At 40.3% G+C, this 24,548-nt stretch overlaps 1 protein-coding gene and 1 non-coding gene across 3 annotated transcripts in view; both read left to right on the top strand.

The window, feature by feature from the left end:
- Positions 1–24,548, top strand: part of LOC141911789 (secretin receptor-like) — a 33,740-nt gene that overhangs the window by 5,931 nt on the left and 3,261 nt on the right. For both annotated transcript variants that reach the window (XM_074802840.1, XM_074802838.1), the window contains exons 2-9: positions 16,468–16,561; positions 19,164–19,274; positions 19,810–19,952; positions 20,495–20,589; positions 21,519–21,687; positions 22,493–22,649; positions 22,855–22,915; positions 23,833–23,902. In XM_074802840.1, coding sequence (XP_074658941.1) covers positions 16,468–16,561; positions 19,164–19,274; positions 19,810–19,952; positions 20,495–20,589; positions 21,519–21,687; positions 22,493–22,649; positions 22,855–22,915; positions 23,833–23,902 — 900 coding nt within the window. The remainder of the gene's footprint in view (positions 1–16,467; positions 16,562–19,163; positions 19,275–19,809; positions 19,953–20,494; positions 20,590–21,518; positions 21,688–22,492; positions 22,650–22,854; positions 22,916–23,832; positions 23,903–24,548) is intronic.
- LOC141912370 (U1 spliceosomal RNA) lies at positions 18,799–18,961 on the top strand. The gene has a single exon (XR_012620150.1). It is a non-coding gene; the product is annotated as a U1 spliceosomal RNA (small nuclear RNA).

Raw genomic sequence — 24,548 nt, 5'->3', positions numbered from 1 at the left:
TTTGTTCAGCTACACAAAGATCTCGTTTGGCTACTTGGTGTTATATTAGTTAAACGTGGACAGACAGTATCTAATATCAACCCGACGCTTCAAGATAATTCTAACGGATTCGTTCAATTACTCAGTTGAACATACCGTTGATAAGCCGCGATCACATAAAACACTCACTCGATACTAAACAATGCTCCAACGGAACCAATTGCAGGTCACGCGCAATAATTTGACCCGTGCTAAAATTTGGGCTCGAGCCTGGTCCGACGATTTTGGTTCGGGCCAAATGGGTGGGGGGGATGGGGTGGTTTAAGAATCAACTCGAATCTAAAAATACTCTCTCGGATTCTGCTGCCATTATTTCTTCAAATTTCTGATTCAGGAATTCACGGATATTCTATCGGTTCAGTTCAGCACGATCTCAGATTCTATCCGCGAGTTCGGAGACACTCAGTGTCGAGCTTCTAACCTTCGACATTTCAGCTTCGGTACAAAAACCACCGGTAGCGTCGACAACTCCGTGAACAGGTAGGCGGATATTTCGGGAAAAGAAAAGTCTCTTTTTAGGAGCATAAAAATGCTTGTCCAACCGTGTCTAGCTTCGTTGAATATTCCGCCTCGTTAACAGTGTGACATCTTTGTGATTGTGTTCCCGGCATTCCTTACCGGAAATAAACCCCGCTGATAGTACGCTACGGTCAACTTCCGGTCGACGAACCAAACGGCGAACGACGCAAAACAAACCGCAGAAATAATCAGCGTTTAACATCAAACGGCGGCAACCGACAATCAGCAGCCGACAATCAGCAGTCGACAATCAGCAGTCGACAATCAGCAGTCGACAGTCGGCAGCTGACAATCAGCAGTCGACGAACTGACCAGCTGATAATCCAGTTACAATCGTTATTAAAAAGCTTATTTCAAAAGTATCTGGTTTAGCTATCTGGTTTAGTTCTCATAGCCTAGTGTGTTTACATTGTTTAATAATGCATCAAGTTTACACACTTTATCGGGTTAGTATTTCATCCGGGATTGCATTGAATGTCACGGTCATTTCTCTGCACTCTCACGTACCTTGCTCGCTTTGTTCTTCCTGTGCACCAGCGCCGGAGCAAACAGGACTTACAACGCTATACTTATCTCTACATAAATAAATTAAAGGCCTTCCTTTATATCACGTATAAATACACATCGACTCATATTTATTTATGGCTTATTACAATCATCTGTGTCCGGTGTTAAATGGTTTCACTTTACGCGTGGATTCCACGAGGGAAACCTATGCGTTCTATATACGCGATATTGTAAAGGAGCTCGTGGTCGCCTGTGACATTATTCGCCGGTCTGTGGCATCTGGGTTCTTCAATCACTTGTTCAGCTTCGATCCGCGCAAAAGTCGTGTGGGGTAAAATCCAGTACAACTACAAGTCCAGGTTCAAATTCAAGTTCAAATTCTAAAGTTGAATTACAAATACAAGTCGAAGTAGGCCAACATGAACGCGACTGATGTCCAAATACAAGTAGCACAACTACAATTTCACATTGATATTCAAATTCAAGTTTATTTCACGGAAAGGCGAATTATCAATCATAAGTTCGTCTGTCCAGCATCCGGAATAAAATGGCGCCATCTTGAGATGTTGTTTTCGAGCAGGCATGATCGATTATCATCGGTTACGTTTTGTTTTTTGAATCATTGAGATCGTCTGCTCCTCGTGTGAGTGTATGCGTATGTTCTGACGGAGTAATCGTGGAATTTAAACAATGAAACTGGTCGTACGTCATTAAATGTCAAATTACTCCCCAGGCTCCCGCGGCGGCGGCGGTGGCGGCATCTTCAAATTGTCATCAACACAACATCACCAGATTTAATGAATTACACACCTACTTAAACCGCTGCCGACCGCCCGTCACTGGCTGCTGCTGCTGCTGGGGTCACCACAGCTGTGAGGGAAGTTCCCAGAGAACCATAATGTCTGTTCTAGTCACTAGGGGTCGCCAAAGCTGTAAGAGGGCTCAACAATAATCCCAGTGTCTGTTCTAGTCACAAGGAGTTGCTACGTAGCTTTGATAGATAATAATATTAATAATATATTGATAATAACAGATTGATAGATTTTTTCTATAGTGACTGTTCTAGTCACTAGGGGCCGCCACATCTATGAAATGAGTTCGCCAAGAATCCGAGTCTTCTAATTTCCATTTATTCATAACAAATGATCAGATAATCTCTAAATATTAGATTTTCTTTCTCGCAAGAAGTTTTCGTCCGTTTTTATCTGAGAAATATTGAATAAATTTGCATAGTAAAAGGCATAATTTGAATATATGATAATTTTACAGATCTTCAGCAGGGATAAATACGATTTCATAATTCTAGATCGGATTCAGATTCGATGCGAAACGCATTCTAATGTACGATTTGTTTACGGGAGATGCGCATCAAGTATTGATGAATAATCAGTTTAAACAAACCTTAGATTGACGGGGACTGGAGAAAAGAGCATCGATACAGAGCTAGATAGAGAGCCTATAATTATAACTACATCTTATCGGAGTGTATAATCTTATTGCTATTTGAATTCCTGGCGAGTGGGTGAAGGGTACTCATAGATGTACTCATGGGGGTACTCATCCGGGTACTCAGCGACTGTGTTTGGGAAAATAGCAATTATTTTCAGTTGATTACTGTTACTAATAAAGTCTAATTAACCGTCACGATTGTTGTAATTAACCGAGAACGAGATCGTCGTCTGATAGAAACCGAGCAGCCATCCGCAGAGACACATCCACCCCCGCTCGACTGCCACAGTAACACTTCCCGGAGTCATCCTCAACTGCCACTGTAACACTTCCCGGAGTCATCCTCGACTGCCACAGTAAGACGTCCCGGAGTCATCCTCGACTGCCACAGTAAGACATCCCGGAGTCATCCTCGACTGCAACAGTAACACTTCCCGGAGTCATCCTCGACTGCCACAGTAAGACATCCCGGAGTCATTCTCGACTGCCACAGTTACACTGTCCGGAGTCACCCTCGACTGCAACCGTTGTCAGAAGTCATGCTTGACTGCCAGAGTAGCTTTGTGTCCGGGTCATCGTCTCGACTGTCAGAGTCTGTGCGGCGAGTCAGTGTTACTGTTTATTGTGGTTTGAACCCACCAGGTAAACATTTAAACCGTTCACTAAACAATCATTGAGCTGATCTCATCATGCCCCGGATAAGTGGCAGGATAAGCAGGAAGGATAAGTTGTATTCTATTAGGTTTATCCGGCTTTAACGAGTGTTTACCCTTTCGTTTCGCTTTCCATTTACTAGGAATAAATATTTAATTTGCTTTTGAGTAGGGGTGATTGTGTAAGCAGCAGGTAATGGTGGCGGGGCTGACGGGGTGGAGGGGTACTCTCAGAATGCTGCAGCCTCCCTCGTTACTGCGCGGTCAATGAACCCGAATTTGTTTTTGACGCATCAGGGAGAATCGCCATCAAATTCTAGTTCGGAAAAGCGATTTCGGAATTAATTCAATTGCGTCGCGTGATTCAACTCATAAACCTATTAGTTGTAGTCAGGTTAAACGTTTAAATCGCCTTCGAATCGGTCGTTGAAACCCCGTCGTATCGCGCGCGCGCGCGGTTAAGGCGATTATAACTGTAGTTCTAGTTTGCGCGATATTCCGCTGAAGAGTGGAGCTCGCGTGTGTGTGGAGCTGACGGCCCCCGGATGAGTTGACCTTGTATCGTGCATCACTGCGGAAACATGATTCCAATCGGCTTAAAACAATTCATCCGTGAGAAGAAGAGAGAGAGGGGGGAGAAAGAGAGAGGGAGCAGAGGAGGAGGGATAAAGAGAGAGAGAGGGAGAGAGAGAGAGGGAGAGAGTGAAAGAGAGGGGGAGAGAGGGAGAGTAAGGGATAGGGAGAGGAGAGAGGGGAGGGACAGGGAGGGAGACGGGTCGAAGGGTGTTGAATTAAAAAAACTCCTGACATCAGTGCATAAAGTAATGCGTCTAAACTTGAGGAAACCAGACATTTAGCCCCAGCAGTCATTTAGCGCTCCAGACTCCAGTTACACCAGTCATGGCTTAGCTTTAAGACCCGTCTAAGACTTTCTTAGTTCTTAAGTCAATCTTACAACAAGAACATTTAAAACCCAAGGCACAGCAAGGCCATAGTCTGAGCTCATTTTGGTTCTATGGCCAATCTAACAACTAACTAAGACCAGTCTAAGCTCATTTTAGAATCTACGTCAACTGGGCCGATAATCAATTTCACTAAGCCAATTTCACTGATGATTTCTCTTGTTCAATCGTAAGAAATCTAAAAGAAACTGCGTTCTAGAATTTGATGTATTTTCATTGGAGAAAACGCAAGATTTGATGACCGTCGAGTTGAGACAAACGTTTCTTGTAGAAAAACATTCGACTATTGCCACGAAAATGATTAGAAACAATTCTTTTAAGAATTTACGGTGTTGAATGTCAGTATATTTTTCAAACAATGACATTTTTACGGCTTGCGACTGGAACGAGAATTTTTGTTTTCTAGAAATTTTACTTTTTTCTGATTTGATTTGATTGAATCAAATAAACGCGATTCGTGTCCTGAATTTTAATGAAGGATCTGCGTCTAGACGTTAAATTAAATCAGAGATTAGATATAGATTTTGAGTTTGAGTTTCCCTCCGCGGGTTCGGATATCATCGAAGATTTAAGATCATCTTTGATGCCTTGTCTTAATCCGTTTATCAATTTCTTAAAAAATTCCACAATTATGTTGACAATCGTCTCGCTACTGGACAATCACTCTACAGACAATCAGTACTACAGTGCTGTGAGTTATAAAGTTTAAAAAACTCGTTAAGATCAGTTCTTTTTCAGTTCTGGGCCCTGTTTCACAAAAAGGATTAAGGCCTTAATCGTTTTAAGATAAATACAAATTTAACTGAATTAATGTAGAAATTAAATCGATTTAAGAGTTAAACCTTTTCGTGAAACTGGGCCCTGAGCTGTAGAACACAAGTCTTAGACAATGATCTTATTCTCAGACAACCTTCAAGGACAATCATTACCGACCCGTACAATGATATCGGACAATCAAAGCTGACAATCATCTGGGACAATCATGCTCAGAATTCTGAGTCTAAATACATCGATATTTTCGGTGATCAATCTTTATTTGTGTAGAACGCGTAGATATATTTCGGTTTTTCGAACCCGATTGTCTTAAGGGGAATCAATGGACCCCTCCAGCCGTCGGTAACCGATCAATTACACTCAAACAAGTTACCGCTCAGTGGTCGGCTGTCCGACCGGTACTGACTGGTTTGATTGATTGGGTCAGGGCACAGTGACATGCTAGGATCCGACCAGCGGAATACAAAATGACGAGTCAAGTCATCATCCAAATACCAATCATAATCTTCTATACTTCAGGACCCAGTACCACATAACTCAAGAGTTGTAAGAGTTCGAGTAAACTCTGAACTCAGGATCCACTTCCATAGTCGGCGGGTTACAGTTAACTCTTAACTAAGGACATAATTCGACAGTATTAAAGATTTGTCTCTTCAGCTGCATTTTCAAAGAGCTAATTAAAGACCTGAATAAAATTTCAACTCCGTTGGATGCGTATTAACTTTGAACAGTTATTGTTCCTAATCACAAAAATGAACACAACCAAGTGCAGAGGCCCATATATGGTAACTGCAATCTTAACCCCAGTTCGCCGAAAACCCTAACCCTAGCAGGACTCGAACCGTCGACCTCCAGCTTAACAGTTGAGTATGCTAACCACTAAACCATAGTTCAGTAGTTTAAAGGGAGAGTTTATAAGTCAGTCTGGTCAGTGTGGTGACCCATTGTGCTAGCCTGCGGTGACCAGTCAGGTGTGGTGACAATACCCGCCTCTCAGTGATTCGAATTTCTAATCAGGTTCATCATCATCAATCACCCCAAGGAACACCTAAAAACGAATTCATAAGAATTCTGTTCATGCTTGTAAAACAAACCGCAACTCAGCCGCCGATGATGGGAACCGGAATTACAAATATTCCGCCGCAACCGACTCGACAACTCGAACCGTGCATATTTATTTCACTATTTCAACTTTCTCGATTTTCATCCCGCCGTAAATCAACAATATTTAAACTGTAGAGCGTTGAGAGCGACCGAGACGAGACATTGAGCGCCGTGGAGGGCACCGCGGAAAAAATCTCGCATTCCGTTTATACGGCGGCGATAAATCAGATAAAAACAAGACGTGAATATATCCTCGCTCACGATATCTGCTGATAATTCATTTACTACAACATTGCGGAGTGGTTTTACATTTCGAAGTGTGCGGTAATTCACGAGAGTCTGCGAGATTCCGCGAGAGATCGTCGCCAGCCATATGGCGCTCGGCTCGATATTTGAAGTACAAACTAAATCACCCTTTAACAACCTGCAATTTACAACAAGTCTTTACTGTTTTTTTTTGTGTGTGAAATAAATTGCCCCAATGAGAAGTAGATTAGAGTAGAGGGTTATAGATTGGAGTTAGGTTCACCCCTTGTCAAACTTGAGGATCAGTTTAGCTTATATTGTGTGGTTAGGCGACGAAAGTGATATACTTTGTTTGGCCGCTTCGATTGTTACGTAATTTCAAAAAGCTGCCTAGCTTCAGCCACAGGAAAACGTGTTTTCTAATCGATCGATCGGTTTTGTCGAGTTGGGAGCCTTGAGTCCGGGCCGGCCGCGTATAGCTATCGATTTAGTGTTTAACTCGGATCAGACTGGGTCGATAGATTGACGCCAAATAAATACAACTCGTAAAGAAAATAAACCAGACAAACTGACTGAATCTTCTATCAAGTCTAAGTGGGTGGATTTGGAGTAAGATTGCGTACGATGGGCAATTCAGATCGGTTTTATATTGAACGTTGATAGACAGTCTATCAATAGACAGGTCTGATAGACAGTCAACAAATAGACAGGTTTGATGGACAGTCCACAAATAGACAGGTTTGATGGACAGTCAACAAATAGACAGGTTTGATGGACAGTCAACAAATAGACAGGTTTGATGGACAGTCCACAAATAGACAGGTTTGATAGACAGTCAACAAATAGACAGGTTTGATAGACAGTCAACAAATAGACAGGTTTGGTAGACAGTCAACAAATAGACAGGTTTGGTAGACAGTCAACAAATAGACAGGTTTGATAGACAGTCAACAAATAGACAGGTTTGATGGACAGTCCACAAATAGACAGGTTTGGTAGACAGTCAACAAATAGACAGGTTTGGTAGACAGTCACATGCAGAACCCTGGACCGATAGCTTTTTAAAATCACCCTCAACCGTAACCTCGAATTATTTAAACTTGCTAAACACCGACACGAAGGAAACAGTTGCACAAGTTATATAATTTTTTTTTCAGATTTTAGATAAACATTTCACAGAATTTTCTAGAATTAGACGTTATGCGTTTTCCGTATTCGTCGTTTCTCGAATACCGCAATACTCTCTAGTCTATATGATATAGTTCATTTTTTTATAGAGTTAGAATTGAATCATTTTCAAACAGTTTTGAATTAAACCTTCTGAGCAACTATGGAACCTGTGTTGATTGTACATTGATCTAGTGGTATATATAAACAACTCACATCAGCTTGATTTTGTTTTTCGGCGGTTAATTGTACATTTATTTGAACATTGCCTTCTCGTCCATTGATCCATCTCCCTCTCCCTCAATCACAGACAGACGGATCTAGCTGGTTATCGCGAGCAGACGATAAGAGCCGGTGAATTGATTTCCGGTTTTACTCGCTGTAAACAACAAACATACGCCGAATTGCTGGAGCTGCTGCTGCTGCTGCTGCTGTTGTTGTTGATGTTGGTGGCGACCGCTGTTAACGACTTGTTGTCTCTCAATTAATGGAGGTCGTTTGAGATGATTGTCCATCACTGAAACTACAGTTCGCAGTCGACTTACACAAATAGAACCTTTTAAACCACCCGGGAAATGACTTGATTCATTAAACTAGAAGACGGATAAACGGTCATGACCTTAACCTGAAGAGCAGATCTGTCTTAGGGTCAACTTTTTGAAATTGGAACAGTTGCGACGAAGTCATACGACTGGTCTTATCTTGTTAGATTGGTTGTAGAACCAGAATGAGTTTAGACTGGTCTTTAGTCGCTAGATTGGCTATAGAACCAAAATGAGCTTAGACTGGTTTTAAGCTGTTAGATTGGCTAGCTTAGACTTATCTCAAGTTGTCAATTTCGTTATAGAACTTGGTCTTAGACTGGTCTTAAGTTGTTAGATTGGCTATAAAACCAGGATACTGATCTTATGAATCCAAGCCATGACTGTGCAACTGGGCCTTTGGTAAATAACAAATTTAATTTTTACAAAATCAGTAACCAGAGTAAAAACCCATTATTGATTTTCCATCAACTCGGCCGGCGTTCGCGTGTCGTGCACAAAATGGCGGCGCCCATCTCAACCGGAAGTAGTCTCGTTGAGATTATTTATCGTCGCGTATTAAACCATTTCCGGTGCGAGTAGAATTCGTAACGGTTTTTTATTCGGAGCAGTTTTTTACCGGAGCAAATAAAACCCAATTTACCGAGATTTTTCATCCGTTAATTTCAGTTGTCGCTCGATGAGAAAATGGCCTCCAGATCGACATTAATGAAAATTCATTTTTTTTCTTTTTAAATCATGATCAATTCATGTTTCATTGCGCAGGAATGAATGCGATTGGTGGCGCGAAAGTCATACGGATTTCTAATTCGCAGGGTTAGAGGAACGGATGCCGCGCGTCTTGATTCTCATTCACATTTCACATGTGTTCAGTGCTTCACGTGAGACATAGTCCATTGAAAATAGACTGCAAAAATTAGACATCAGAAACTTTATCAGCACACTTTCAAACACTGATCATCCACACTTCACATGTGTTCAGGGCTTCACCTAATACATTAGCACATTACATTTTTAATTGAAAATGAACTACAAGCACCAGATATTAGACATTTTGTCAGTAAACTTTAAAATAAGTAATCATTCAGGCTTTGAAATGTAAATAGGTTGGGGCTTAGGCTGCAGATTGTCTGAAAGGCTGCAGACTCTAGACTGCAGATTGTTTGAATGGGTGCAGGTTACAGGCTGCAGATTGTCTGAATGGGTGCAGGTTCCAGGCTACAGATTGTCTGAAGGGTCGCAGGCTCTAGCAGGTTGTTCGAGCTGGATGCCGAGTGAGGGCCTCATCATTAGGTTCAGTTAGGTCACGATCAGTAGTCAGTTAGTCTGTGTGCCGTCCTCTCTCATTTCCATTCTCACCTGCACCGATCGGGAAACTCAATTCCAGCACTTAATGTTGATTCCAATCCACAGGGGACGCCACTAGTCACCGTCCACGTGCACGTAATCATTCTATATCGAATCTGCATCGTTCGTTCGGCTCGATTATTCCACCTTAGCTCCCTAGGGGGCGCTGAATGTAAGTAAGGCTCGCTTGTTCGCTGGAGCGTTATCAGCCGGAAATGCCAATTGTCGAGATCCCCCTCTGAGAATAAATCACTCGTGCGTAACTAGTGGTTACAACTAGAATATAATACGTCATTTTCTGCCACGATTCTTTCATCGTCGTCAATAGAAGCAAAAATAATAATAATTGATTCTGGAAAAATTCTCCAGTTCCACAGGAGTTAGAGTTAACTCTGAACTCGGGATCCAGTTCTACAGTTGTGAGTTAGAGTTAACTGTGAACTCAGGATCCAGTTCCACAGTTCTGAGTTAAAGTTAACTCTGGGTTAAGATCGGTTCATTTTCAATGAGTTATCTCTGAGTTAAATCTTAACTCGGAACTGTGGAACTGGATCCTGTTCGCTTTATTTCGAGATGTGGCTGAAATTTGGTTCTGTTAGCAATCGCAAACTTACTGCAGGTTATAACACCTGTCTATCGCCATGCGACTATAGCTCGCTTTCTCGGGGTGACTTTACAAAAAACCCGACAGCAGCCGTGTGGAAAACGACAAAGAAATTTAAAAAGAAACGGACATAACCCCTTCATTCCAACGCGCACACGGCGAGGAATAAACGTTTTTTTGCCATAGAAAACGTCCTCGATTCGTGTTCCGTTACGCCGTGTGCGGAGGAGTCATAACTCAAAACACCGAACAGACAAACGAAACAAGCACCTGCTTGATTTGCAAAAAAAAACATTTAGTGTAGTCGAAAACGTTTTTCTAACGCCACCGTGTGTCGAATAGAATCGATCAATCAACCAGAGGTTGAATTATTCCACTATTTTTCCCAAGATCGAATATCTCGACATTTCTAGGACAAGTTCTGCTGGTGTCGCGTACAGGATTCGGCGCGGGTCTCTCTCAAGAAGCAATCAAGCGATATATAAGATTAAGACCCGGATGGCGGAATTACCGGGGAAATCCCAGCGGGAATCAATCACTGCCGCGGTCATTACCGGCATACAATGCGTTTCGTGTGTTTCATTTTATATCGTCGTGTAACACGACAAAATACACATTCACTCACTTCCTAACCACAGCAGACGGCTTTATTTAATGTGCGGACAGACGGTACTTCAAAACTCCCCATCACCGCCGTCAATAGTTCCGTAACTCGGCAATGAACGAACCTAACAACGACCTCCGGGACGACGTGCTGGTTTTTACTGCGATGATTCCGGCCTCGTCTCGCGTAGAACAGGTTTTACGTCGTCGGTCGACACACGCACAAAAACCGTTCCGGTAAAAAGAAAGATAGATTGTATACTTAGTTAAAGAACCACTACACGTTTAAGTTGAAAGAATATCACAGGGGCCGGTTTCACAAAACCTAATTAACCCTTAATCATGATTAAAGTTTATTATGCTTTGTGAAACCGGCCCCAGATCTCTAAAACAAGTAACTTAATTAGGTTTGATCATATATAGATTAGAAAAACTCGATAAAAAAGATACCATTATGATATGGTGACGTCATGTGAGGAATCAAAAATGGCAATCGATTTCGTATTTATTCATTTAAGTTTGTTTTAGTGCTTTAAAAATGTCGCGCATAATTTATCAATAATTATAGCGAACAGCTGTTTATACGATCCAGCGTTGTGGTTCACAGGCCACATGTGTCGCATTGAAAAAACTCATTAATCTTATCTTTCATGTGACAATTTGTATAAATTGTGCATTTTACACGTTATTTCGCAGTGTGTTGGGTTCGCAGCTGTGGAGACCGGGTCTCCTAGCGGGTTATTATAGAAAACAGCGTCACAGCTGTGTAAAGGAGGGCAGGGAACCTAGTTATTCAGGCCAGCGCTCACTGACTCTGCTGCTGCTGCTATGGAGCAATATCTATACGGTCAAGATTCCATCAGGAAACGTAACTGACCACTAGCTAGCCTCTACAACAATTGACCACTGGGAACCAAAACTGACCATTAGGGTTTGTAACATGTGTCTAGGAACCGTAACTGACCACCAGGATCTGTAACTGACCCCTAGGAACCGAACATGACAACTACGATATGTAACTGACCCTTAGGAACCGTCACTGACCACCAGGATATGTAACTGACCCCTAGGAACCGTCACTGACCACCAGGATATGTAACTGCCCCCTAGGAACTGTAACTGACCACCAGGATATGTAACTGACCCCTAGGAACTGTAACTGACCACCAGGATCTGTAACTGACCCCTAGGAACTGTAACTGACCACCAGGATCTGTAACTGACCCCTAGGAACCGAACATGACAACTAGGATATGTAACTGACCCTTAGGAACCGTCACTGACCACCAGGGCCAAATTCGGGTTTCGTATCTAGTCGACTAGTGGTCGGAACTAATAACCGAATGCGCTTAATTTTCTTACTATTTCCGGAATATAGTTCCGACTAACGGACATTCGGTTTCGTTTAGTTCGACTATAGTCGACTAACTCAGATAACCGAAGGTGGCCCAGGATATGTAACTGACCCCTAGGAACTGTAACTGACCCCCAGGATATGTAACTGACCCCTAGCAACCGCAACTGACCACTAGGATATGTAACTGACCCCTAGGAACCGCAACTGATCACCAGGATCTGTAACTGACCACTAGCAATGGGACACAATATTTCTGAATATTCTGGACTTAGATTTTGTATTCAAAGGATATTTTTCAGAGAGCACCTGAGCACTTTCCTGGTGTGATAGTACCCCCTGAACCACATCAGGTGGATTTACGGTTAAGGGTGCCGTTTGATGTGCGTACGTGACCTTTTTAATAATAATCTCCTGTAGTTGACCCGTTGTTAATGTTTATTGTAATCGATCAAATCTAACGACTATAGCTCGGTGTTATTTTTATACGCCTTGACGGTTTTTAAATGAATTCACCGCGAACCAGGAAGTTGACGTATATATTAATGATATATGTATGAGCACCGCGTGAATTCTGTTATATTCAATTCGAGTTTATTGTGTTCAGTTGACAGTTTTATTGCGTGGGAAATCGCTAGAAAATAAGGAAGCTAATTCCTTCTAAAAACCAGTTCGTCGTCAATTTGTACTAATGACCACTCTACAGTTCTAGAATTATATATCAGAAAATTAATCATCTCTGTATGATGTTTAACCTATAACATAACCTTTTGTCATACTCTTATTCCGCAGTCGTCAGTAGACTGCCATCTGTAAAACTATTGTAAAATTATTTTTCCCATCAGACCAGTTTGTACAACTGTGATGAGTAATAAGTATATACTATGATATATATCGTTTTTAAATCATGATCTGGTTTCACAGTTCTGGCCGGTTTCACTCCCGGGTTTCACTCCCCAGTTTCACTCTAGTTTGAGTTAATTTTATTCGAAATTTTTTTTATCTTGAAATAGGGATTGACCTTGTTATTTATTCGTTTGGTAGATTTCGTTTGATTTGTTTGATGGTGTCCCTACAAACCGACCACACACCTGCCGGGATCGATACAGGGGGTTTCGTTTTGAAATCGGAAATCGAAGCACAGATATTGTTGTTTTTCTGGAGTCAAATGAAGAACTTATTGCAGAACTGTGGAACTGAATTTGAGTTAGTTTGAAACAAAAGTGGCGCCAGTGACTCGCAATCTGCACCCCAACCCCCTTCCCGCAGCTATGGCACTTCAGTAAATCACAATGAATGTCTCTAATAATAGTTAAAGACTATCATAAAACTGACCACATTAGAACTAGTTTTTATGACAGGACGACATCGACTAACACTAATCAAAGACACCAACGAAACATTAGCGATAATTAGGAAAAGGCTATAAACTAATATCGGGTTGTAAAGTTAAGGCAAACGTTTTTATTACGCGTTAAACGCGTTTGAATTGAATTTGACGTTTTGTTAAACGTTTGAATAGGATTTAAACGGGATTTAGGATTTAATCATATTAACGTTGAATAGAGAGCGGGACACGACGCAGAGACAGGTAAAATATGTGGGTCGACTTACTTTTAACTTTTGACTTTTTCTTTACTTGAAGCTATCTAAAAACTGATTCTAATCGTCTTAATCTTGTATTTTACAAGCTATATCTATATGAAATTGGCCTTCTTTGGTGAAATCACGATTAGTCAGTAAAATTATGATTAGTTACTAATGACGACCTTCTCATTGTCGATGACTTCAACGATTCAGTAAAATTATGATTAGTTACTAATGACGACCTTCTCATTCTCGACGACTTCAACGATTCAGTAAAAGTATGATTAATTACTAATGACGACCTTCTCATTCTCGATGAGTTCAACGATTCAGTAAAATTATAATTAGTTACTAATGACGACCTTGTCATTCTCGACAACTTCAACGATTCAGTAAAATTATAATTAGTTACTAATGACGACCTTCTCATTCTCAATGACTTCAACGATTCAGTAAAATTATAATTAGTTACTAATGACGACCTTCTCGTTCTTTTTTAAAATCCTCGAGGCAAAGATTCGGAACTGGGTCCAGAAATTGCTAATGATCACGATACAGAGTTAGAATTGAAATAGCGCGTGCAACACGCGAAACTGTCATTTACAATAAAACTACAGAGCGGATATGGACGCAGGTGGTGCGATAAGTTTGTTTACAACCAGTTCCGTGTTTTATTGCTAACAGGAACCGTTCAGTTTCACACGGTTTACGGCTACATCGTTATGTCACGTGATTGAAGCGGCGCATGATAGAAAGTAAGACTATCGTACCAGAAAAGTAGGGTTGAATTCACCGGGATAACCCCCGACTATGAGTACCATGAGTACCGTCAGGCGATCTTCCAACAAAAATATCCTCTATTTATCCTGAATCGTTATACTGACAGTTTAAAGAAACTTCCTGAGGCATATACGAATTAGAAATGTAAATTGAGACTCCAAAACGTGACGACTTATTCAAATGATGAATTACATTCGGTAAATTCAAATTCAGTCCCAACGATATGGAAACGACTTCAGTAACGTGACGACTGACTTATCAAATGACGAATTATACTTAATGAATAGAATTAGAAATACAAATTGGAACTCAGAAATAGAGCTGACTTCTGTTATGTGATGACTTATCCAAATGGTCACTTAATTAGGTGAAATAGATATATAAATTAGGACTCAAATAGAGACGCCCGCAGCAGTGGCCGATGACGACTTAAGCGGGCTCGACTGTTACAGGTAGGCCTAGTACGATATGTTAAATCTCGCGTAAATTCCATAACGTCCAGATGTTGAACTAAGCTTTGAGAATTGTCTCTCCTCGATCGACGACATTCACACGTGTGGCGTGCACACGACTGCACCGCAGTACATCTACTATCCACCGCACGATAAAGGATATCAACTCTACGTATTGTATGGATAACTCTCAGCGCTAAAACCTGGCATTTACTAACAGCCTACGCTTTATGAAAACAAATTCGTAGAAGTAATCGATTGTTTTGAGTTTCGGAAAAAAATCGATATATCATCATTTTGTTTTGTTATTCGATGGATACGGATCGACGGAATATTAACATGCTTAATCATCAGGTGAATAGATGGATTTCATCGTGTATTCGTTCAATTTTTATTTGAATAGAAAATAGAAAAATTAAATGGCGCAAAATTGTTGAACTTAGAATAGAGAATCGGCGCGTACCAAAACTCACTCTTTAGCTCATCGTAGTTCTATAACCAATCTAACAACTTAATACCAGTCATGCTCATTTTGGTTCTATAACCAATCTAACAGCTTCAGTCCAGTCTAAGCTCATTTTGGTTCTATAACCAATCTAACTACCTAAGACCGGTCTAAGCTCATTTTGGTTCTATAACCAATCTAACAACTCAATACCGGTCTAACCTCATTTTGGTTCTATAACCAATCTAACTACTTAAAACCGGTCTAAGCTCATTTTGGTTCTATAACCAATCTAACAACTTAAGATCAGTTATGACCACTGTTGGACTGGAGCTGCAACAGTGTTACTGGTGCGGGCAGTATCCCGAATCAGAAATTCCCCATTTTCCTGAATACCGGATAAGAGAGTTTGTTTTTTTTAGTTTATTCCTATACATTTCTTACCATTAAGGGATCCCGACCCTCTTGACGATAACATATTAATCACACTCAAGGCTACAAACTGAATAATTGACAGATTTACTAATTCTCTCAGCTGAAACTATCACTAAGTGTGATAGGTCGAGAGCTAGAACGTGATCTTCAATGATATTTGTCGCTACGAATCAAACAATCGCTGGAATTAATTCCATTCGAGAAAAGATGATTTTCTAATTTCCTGTTCGTGAAGCTGATCTATGAGAGCGGGTGTGATCGCGCGAGGGGTGGAGGGGAGGAGGGGATTGAGGGGCGGAGGGGGTCGTCCTCGATCCTGTTCTAATCACTCGAACCACTCCCAATGTCACGATTCTCTGTAATCATCAGTTTTTCTCGCGCCGCCGAAAACAAACATTCAGAAAATCGTTCGACAACAAAATCAAGAAATGAAAGCGATATTGAATGATATGTAAATACAGCGCAAACACTCGACTCCACATTTACACACGAATCGCGCGCTTCGAAATCTATTTCATTGATGACGTCACGCGTCGAGCTACCAAATCATCTTTAGATCTAGGACCACCTGATGATGGCCGTTGGTCAACAGCCGAAACAGCTTTATCAACAGTACCACTATGGAACCGGGCCTATGGGCTGCAGCACCACTATGGAACCGGGCCTATGGGCTACAGCACCAATATGGAACCGGGCCTATGGGCTACAGCACCACTATAGAACCGGGCCTATGGGCTACAGCACCAATATGGAACCGGGCCTATGGGCTACAGCACCACTATAGAACCGGGCCTATGGGCTAGCACCACTATAGCTAGTATACAATCTATTCACTAGTCACCGAACTAAAATTATTTCTGCGATAATTTTTGATTTTTGATTTTTTTCTAAATTCCAGGAACTGGTCATGATTTCGAAAGAGGAACAGAAAGCGTTGATGCAACACGAAGAGATGAACTGTTACAATCGAATCCTTTCCGACACGATTCCAGGTAAGATACACCTATAGCTTATAAAACCAAACAATCAGAAAATTGATGATAAAATTTCAAAGTTTATTCACTAAACCGTTTCGAGATCCATCGAATCCTCGTTGAGACAATAATGAATCCAGTGTTCCTTATTGGTAATACGTGAATATGAATATGAATTTATTTTCACTTCAAACAGACGCCATTGATGAGACGAGTAAATACACAATATCCGTGTATGACGATAACGAAAAAAATCCCACGATAATTAAGCCAAAAAAAAGAAAAAAAATTCTGAATCAGTACACCTGACGATGGCTAATAGTCTTTAGCCGAATCGTTGCTCGAAATATAATCATTCTAATATAGAACTTGTCATTTTTGGCTGAATTTATTGTGAGATTTCCCTGGTGATACGTCACATAGTTTACATTTTGTAACCACTTATTTCTGGAGTAGAGTTTGATGTTTCGACCAGGGACTCTAAACGGATTAAACAGTGGAATCTCAACTGAGAACTATGGAAACAGGTCCCGAACTGTGTAGGTTACCTGACTTTGGAACTGAGTCAAGGACTATGTATTGGAGCCAAGACTGTGAAACTAGGTCCAGAACTGTGGAACTGGGTTCAGAACTGTGGAACTGGGTCCTGAACTGTGGAACCCGGCCCAGTAACTGTAGAACTGGGTTCAGAACTGTGGAACTGGGTCCTGAACTGTGGAACCCGGCCCAGTAACTGTGGAACTGGGTTCAGAACTGTGGAACTGGGTCCTGAACTGTGGAACTCGGCCCAGTAACTGTGGAACTGGATCCACAGCTGTGGAACTGGGTCCAGTAACTGTGGAACTGGGCCCTGGGTTGAACATTGATGATGGTTTGTGGTTGGCAGTTTCTAATACACATTAAACAGATCACATTTACACATAGTTTATACTGGTTCCATGCAAACTATCGGTTTTTGATAATTTTTCTAGAAACTTGTGTTTCTTCGGCAAAAATTGCTGTGCATGAATTTATGATATCGAGTCTATAAAAGCAACATTAAAATCTTCATCGGAGCTGTTGAACTGGCAGCACAAAACGGTTTCATATGGCTCTTTATCGGAAACACAAGCAATCAAATCATTGTCTTCACTCGATATTCGAGCGCGAGGTATTTCTTTTCGTTCACTACTCTTGTTACAGAGAGCAAACAAAATCCAGACAACAGAAATCTGCTTTCTAGCGAATCACCCCTCAGCGGTTCGCGAATTGCGATCCCAAAATAACTGAGTATCAATTTTTCATGTGACACTTCTGGTTTTTGAGTTGTGTGTGCGTTTGTGTTTGCGAGCATGGTGGCTATTGACGGTAATTCTGCAGCAAATACCAGCAACATGCATCAATCTAATGCCCGACTATTATGTCGGCCACGTTCGGTTTACTTCATATCAGCGGATTATTGCGAATGGTTCTATTCTCCTCGGAGATGTCTCAAATTTCAGATTTGGAGCGAATCTTTGGGGAGAACGTAGTTACGCGGTTTATACCACGTGACGTGTCATTTCTCTCTCATTCAATTCAGTTTCTATCGAGGCAAATTTCTGAGAATTGAAAAAAGACTGTAGCAATAACTGATAATTTCTTATGTATTATTTCGGAATTATTTTGCAAAACGCCACCACTTTAGAATCTGAATCCATTTGCAGTTTTCTATAGATTGCTATTTTAGATCCATTTTTACGATTTTGAATAATAAATCGATTTGAATGGATTCGAGTAAAAAGGAATCCGATGATGATGTATCAACAGAATTCATTGGACTTTTGATCTTGAGGCCGCAGTTAGTTCGTTCATTCAGCCTCGCTCAGCGGCCACCAGAATTTATGCATATGCAAAACTAAAAAAGTTATCGATTTCGAATAGAAATTTTCTTTTATGTCACGAACTTAATTCATTCCTGGATATATCATCATCATCCACCCTGAGGCCGCTAAAGCGACGCCCAACGCCGTCTGGTGACAAATAAGAGTAATAGCCCGAGCCTCTTCGGTGTGAAAGTAGTGTTCTTTATTCTTTTCATATAAATATCGTTGTATATTCAAAATGTCGTTTTGATATTTTCCGTGAAAATAACTTTGTCTCAATTTCCAGGAGTAAAACATTAAGGAAAATACTTAGATAGATGTAGATATTGATATATTGATGATATAATTCAAACACCGGTCACATAACAACCGGGTCAGTCATATATATAAAATGGCGGACGTTACGTAATCATACTTACCTGGCACAGAGGTCCACCGTGATCTGGAAGGCGGTGCCTCTATGGCGAGGCCTGTCATTGCACTAAGACTGGTTGACCCATACGATCTCCCCAAATGTGGGAGACTCGGGTGTATAATTTCTGGTAGTGGGGGACTGCGTACGCGCTATCCCCTCTATAATCATAAACTAAAGGCAGAACCATATCTCTATAGCAGAAAGACCTGCACTCGGCACGGTTCAATTTGTACAACCCCTTTGTTGTAGTATCGAAATGATGTCCTCTTATCTATTTAATTGGTTGATTTGATTCCACTTACTTGTAGTGTCCCTCGCAAATCCAGCTGGTTACGATTAAGTTATGATCATTTTTTTTCAGGTAATTTCTGTCGTGCAGTCTGGGATGGAATATCGTGTTGGCCGAGCACACCTCCCGGTCAGACGGTCGTCCAGCCGTGCCCAGTCTACTTCAGGTTGTTCAATACATTGGGTAAGTCAGCAAGGTCGCTACAAATATTAGTTTTTTCATTTAAAAAAATAATTAAGGGTCGCACTTAATTTTGTGTGCAAGTTGAGCCACTCCAACATTTCGGCTCCTGCTAGCCTGCGTCTGGCTGCTGTTATAACCATTCTAATGAACTCATTGATTAACCGATTCTCATTTCAATTACGTATTCGTCGGGGTATTAAGCTTTTTTCAGTTATACCCTTTTTGGAGTCATTTTTTCCCAATTCTCCCAACTACATTTTATCGTGTAGAAATACATTCACGTACGTTTTCTTTTTCCACCGATGTATTTTTTTCGACGTGGCCTCGGGCCTGTGTTTGTCCCGATACGTCTAGAAATAACCAGACCATCCCCACACAAAATAAACAGCGCGCACACGTAATTCTTACTACGGTTACCGTAACGGACAGTATCACATCTAAAAACAGCCCGTGGGGACGGATAACAAGCTGGAATCCTATTTACATTTGACAGATATGTGTAGTTAGTGTCATCTGTTATGATTTGTTGTTCTAGGGAATGCTAGTAAGGTTTGTACGGCTGATGGACACTGGTATATAGACCCGATTTTGAATACGAGTTGGACGAATTATTCAGAGTGTTTTCACGTGTACGAACCCGCGCAATCGACAGCGCCGAACGTTTCTTTATTGATGCAGGTGTGTATTATACTGTTGGAGCTGAATCCAGAGTCAAATTAAACCCACACAACTGTGGAACTGGATTCAGAGTCAAATTAAACCCACACAACTGTGGAACTGGATTCAGAGTCAAATTAAACCCACACAACTGTGGAACTGGGTTCAGAGTCAAATTAAACCCACACAACTGTGGAACTGGATCCAGACTAAAATTAAACCCACACAACTGTGGAACTGGATTCAGAGTCAAATTAAACCCACACAACTGTGGAACTGGGTTCAGAGTCAAATTAAACCCACACAACTGTGGAACTGGATCCAGACTCAAATGAAACCCACACAACTGTGGAACCGGATTCAGAGTCAAATAAAACCCACACAGCTGTGGAACTGGATCCAGACTAAAATTAAACCCACACAACTGTGGAACTGGATCCAGACTCAAATAAAACCCACACAGCTGTGGAACTGAATTCAGAGTCAAATCAAACTGTGGAACTGGGTCCAGAGTCAAATTGAAGCCACAAGATTTTCATGAAATACCTCCGATTTTCTTTCAGCGCCACCTAGGATATATTACAACTATGTACAGTGTTGGTTATGTGATATCATTGATATCTCTGATTGTCGCAGTAGCTATCATGTTAGCATTCAGGTGAGAGATATTAACACAATCATCAATGGAATCGAGTCCAGTTCTGAATCCCAAAATGTATTTCTTATTCAATTCGCTTGAGTTGTTAGTCATCATTTAAATAAGTCGTCACATTACTGAAGTCATCTCTATTGTTGAGTCTCAATTTGTATTTCAAATAAAAGTCGTCAACACGATGACAAAATGATGACTGCATTCACTGCATTTTTCCTCGGATCCTGTCCCCAGTATCTGAAAATCTACTCGTTTTTTGTTTGTTTTCCTTTCTTTATCAAAGCTTTTACTCGAATAACATAACAAATCTATAGAACGTAGAACATCTGCAGATTCCATAGGATCAATTAAGGTTTTATATAGATTTTATCGGTAACACAAAACGGAATCCAGCTGTCTGATCAGCTGATCGGCTGTTTGTTATAGATATTTTTGCCACTTCAATAGACATTTTACCAATTTCATGAGAGAACAAACACATATTTAATGCATTGAATGATTTGCACTCGTTGGACCACAATCATTAACCATACTCATTCCCATCAACGTCATATACGTTATCGTTGTTTAGTTCGGTTCTTCAAGTTTTTCTTTTGAACAAAGACATTGAACCGATATTTCTACGCATGTGCCAAGGAATCCCAATATCGCTGCCTTGCGGCTATAATTACTATATTTTCCCCTTCTTGTCCTTCCGATATAATTGTGTTCAGAAAAACCGTTATCGCTGCTTTGCGGCTATTTTTTTCGGTATTCATATCATAACTGAAATGACCTATCTAACACAAAACGTGTCCCGGAAACTTGGTATATCGGACTTCCGGTTATATTGAATACAGTTTTCTTATCCAATTTCCACGTGCAACAGAGCGAAGAAAAACCGATTTGGCTGCCTTGCGGCTATATTTATATTTGTGTTTTTTTTTCTAATCTAGGAGGTTGTATTGTCCGCGGAATATAATACACATAAACCTGTTCATGTCGTTTATACTGAGAGCCTCGATGTGTTTGATGAAAGATTCGCTCTTAGTTGATAAATTGGGATTCGAACGTGATGTGTTCAGACTGGCGGACGGTTCGCTGAGATTTCATGATAATATGACGGTAAGACAGTGAGCGGACCACGGCAGGTGCACGAGGATTTCCCATCATTTGCCTGGGCAATTTTTCTTTCAAATTTCTCTTTTACGTCGCTCAAGAGCCTGGAAATTGCATCGAAACGCATCGAAATCTAAATAAAAGTCAAATAATTCCATAGATTCTATCTTGGCTCTATTTAAGATATCATACTGATATTTTGCAGCACTGGTAATGAGATTTTTTGATATATTATGATATGAGATTATCCGATATTTTTATGATATTTTGCAGCACTGGGAATGAGATTTTTTGATATATTATGATATGAGATTATCCGATATTTCATGATATTTTGCAGCACTGGGAATGAGATTTTTTGATATATTATGATATGAGATTATCCGATATTTCATGATATTTTGCAGCACTGGGAATGAGATTTTTTGATATATCATGATATGAGATTATCCGATATTTTATCATATTTAGCAGCACTGGGAATGATATTTTTTGATATATTATATGAGATTATCCGATATTTTTATGATATTTAGCAGCACTGGGAATGAGATTTTCTGATATATCATGATATGAGATTATACGATATTTTTATGATATTTTGCAGCACTGGGAATGAGATTTTTTGATATATTTTGATATAAGATTATCCGATATTTATATGATATTTTGCAGCACTAGGAATGAGATTTTTTGATATATTATGATATGAGATTATCCGATATTTTTATGATATTTTGCAGCACTGGGAATGAGATTTTTTGATATATTTTGATATAAGATTATCCGATATTTTTATGATATTTTTCAGCACTGGGAATGTAAACTGTTTTTTACGGCGTTTCACTACAGTTTTAGCGCTAACTACACGTGGATTCTGATAGAGGGACTTTATCTTCATATGTTGATATACGTGACTGTATTTACTGAAAACAGTAGCGTGAAATGGTTCATTCTAATGGGTTGGGGTAAGTTAGTGATAAGATACGATTAGTTTATAGCTTTATTCTCGTGACTGAGAAATACACTAACAATTATATTGCATATATAAGAAATTTACACAAGTATCAATAGTTATGAATGAATTCAACGATATAGAAGACACCGGGTTGTTGGGACTACGCCACCTAGTGAGTATAATCTAAACCGTAAATTCTGAATTTTTGATTTCAGGTGCGCCTATGCTCTCAATCATACCCTGGCTTATCGTACGACTTATCCTCGATAACACATAGTAAGTATTTATATGAAAGTTTCCCGTCAGCAGCTCTCAACCAATAGAAAACCGCAACTCGAGCGAGCCCACCAGATGGGCGTATAATGGGCACTTGGTCGATCTGAGACAAAAGTTCAACTATGATGTAGAAGAAATTCCACGTGGATGACTGAGTAACTACTAGCGACACCTGGTGGATCATCACCCGCTAAAAGTGGAATCCTCGTTGATTAAACACTATATCCGATAACATTTAGAGAATCTAACTAACGAAAAATATCGAGGAATTCTCGACGTATTAAGTGGAATCCTCGATTGCCACAGTAGCATTCGATATTTCCCATTTCAATTTCAAGGCTTTCATTAAAATAAGGCGTAATTAACGTTATTGATAGATCATATGTAGCTGTTACTGATAAGCAGAGTCTGCTGGGGATAGAGAAAGATTAATTACAACACTTTGATGTATGTAAATCAGACGTTTACAGATTAAAACCTTTAAGTGTCGAGCTCGGATGGCGTGTGACGGTAATCTCGATTTATCTCGCGGGATTTATAATTCCCGACAGATGGCGTATAAGAAGCAGATGTATTAAACACGTGGCGTGTTAAGTGCATAATTAATCAATCAACTTACAGACGCTTAATTGGCAGCTGATTATATTTATATGATATGAATACCATGTGGTTCTTGTCCTGCACTATGGTTGGGCCGCTGCTGTCCTGCACTATAGTTGGGCCGTTGTCATTATAGTTTGGCCGTTGCCCTGCATCGTGGTTCGGGTCGCTGCTTGCTTTGTGGTTGCGCCATCTAGTCATCATTTGGTTGCGCCATCTAGTCATCATTTGTTTGGCCACTAGTCATCATTTGTTTGGCCACTGGAAAGTTGACCTACCCTTACTATTTCTAACTGAATTTCTCTTTCCAATTATAGTTGCTGGAACATCAATACGGTGAAAGATTATTTCTGGATTCTGAAAGCGCCCATCGTTCTAACTATTGTAGTAAGTAATGATATAGACATAATTTTTTTGGAACCGATTTGAGCTCTTAACACATTGTCCAAAACGAGTCCTTTTTGGGACGATAATCGTTGTATCATCTTTAGATCATTCTTTATTCTCGATTGTAGACTTTTTTTTTATAACACTAGTACTCTTTAGGATATAGTCGAAACGTTGAATAAACTACACTAGCTGAAGGAATACAGTATTCCTGAAGATGACTATTAGGATATAGTCGAAACGTTGAATAAACTGCACTAGCTCAAGGAATACAGTATTCCTGAAGATGACTATCAGGATATAGTCGAAACGTTGAATAAACTACACTAGCTCAAGGAATACAGTATTCCTGAAGATGACTATCAGGATATAGTCGAAACGTTGAATAAACTACACTAGCTCAAGGAATACAGTATTCCTGAAGATGACTATTAGGCTATTGTCGAAACGTTGAATAAACTACACTAGCTCAAGGGATACAGTATTCCTGAAGATGACTATTAGGATATAGTCGAAACGTTGAATAAACTACACTAGCTCAAGGAATACAGTATTCCTGAAGATGACTATTAGGCTATTGTCGAAACGTTGAATAAACTACACTAGCTCAAGGAATACAGTATTCCTGAAGATGACTATTAGGCTA

This window comes from Tubulanus polymorphus, chromosome 10 (genome assembly GCF_964204645.1).
Source record: "Tubulanus polymorphus chromosome 10, tnTubPoly1.2, whole genome shotgun sequence".
NCBI lineage: Eukaryota > Metazoa > Nemertea > Palaeonemertea > Tubulaniformes > Tubulanidae > Tubulanus > Tubulanus polymorphus.
Note: the sequence above shows the minus strand (reverse complement) of the source record. Positions and strands in the feature narration are given on the sequence as shown.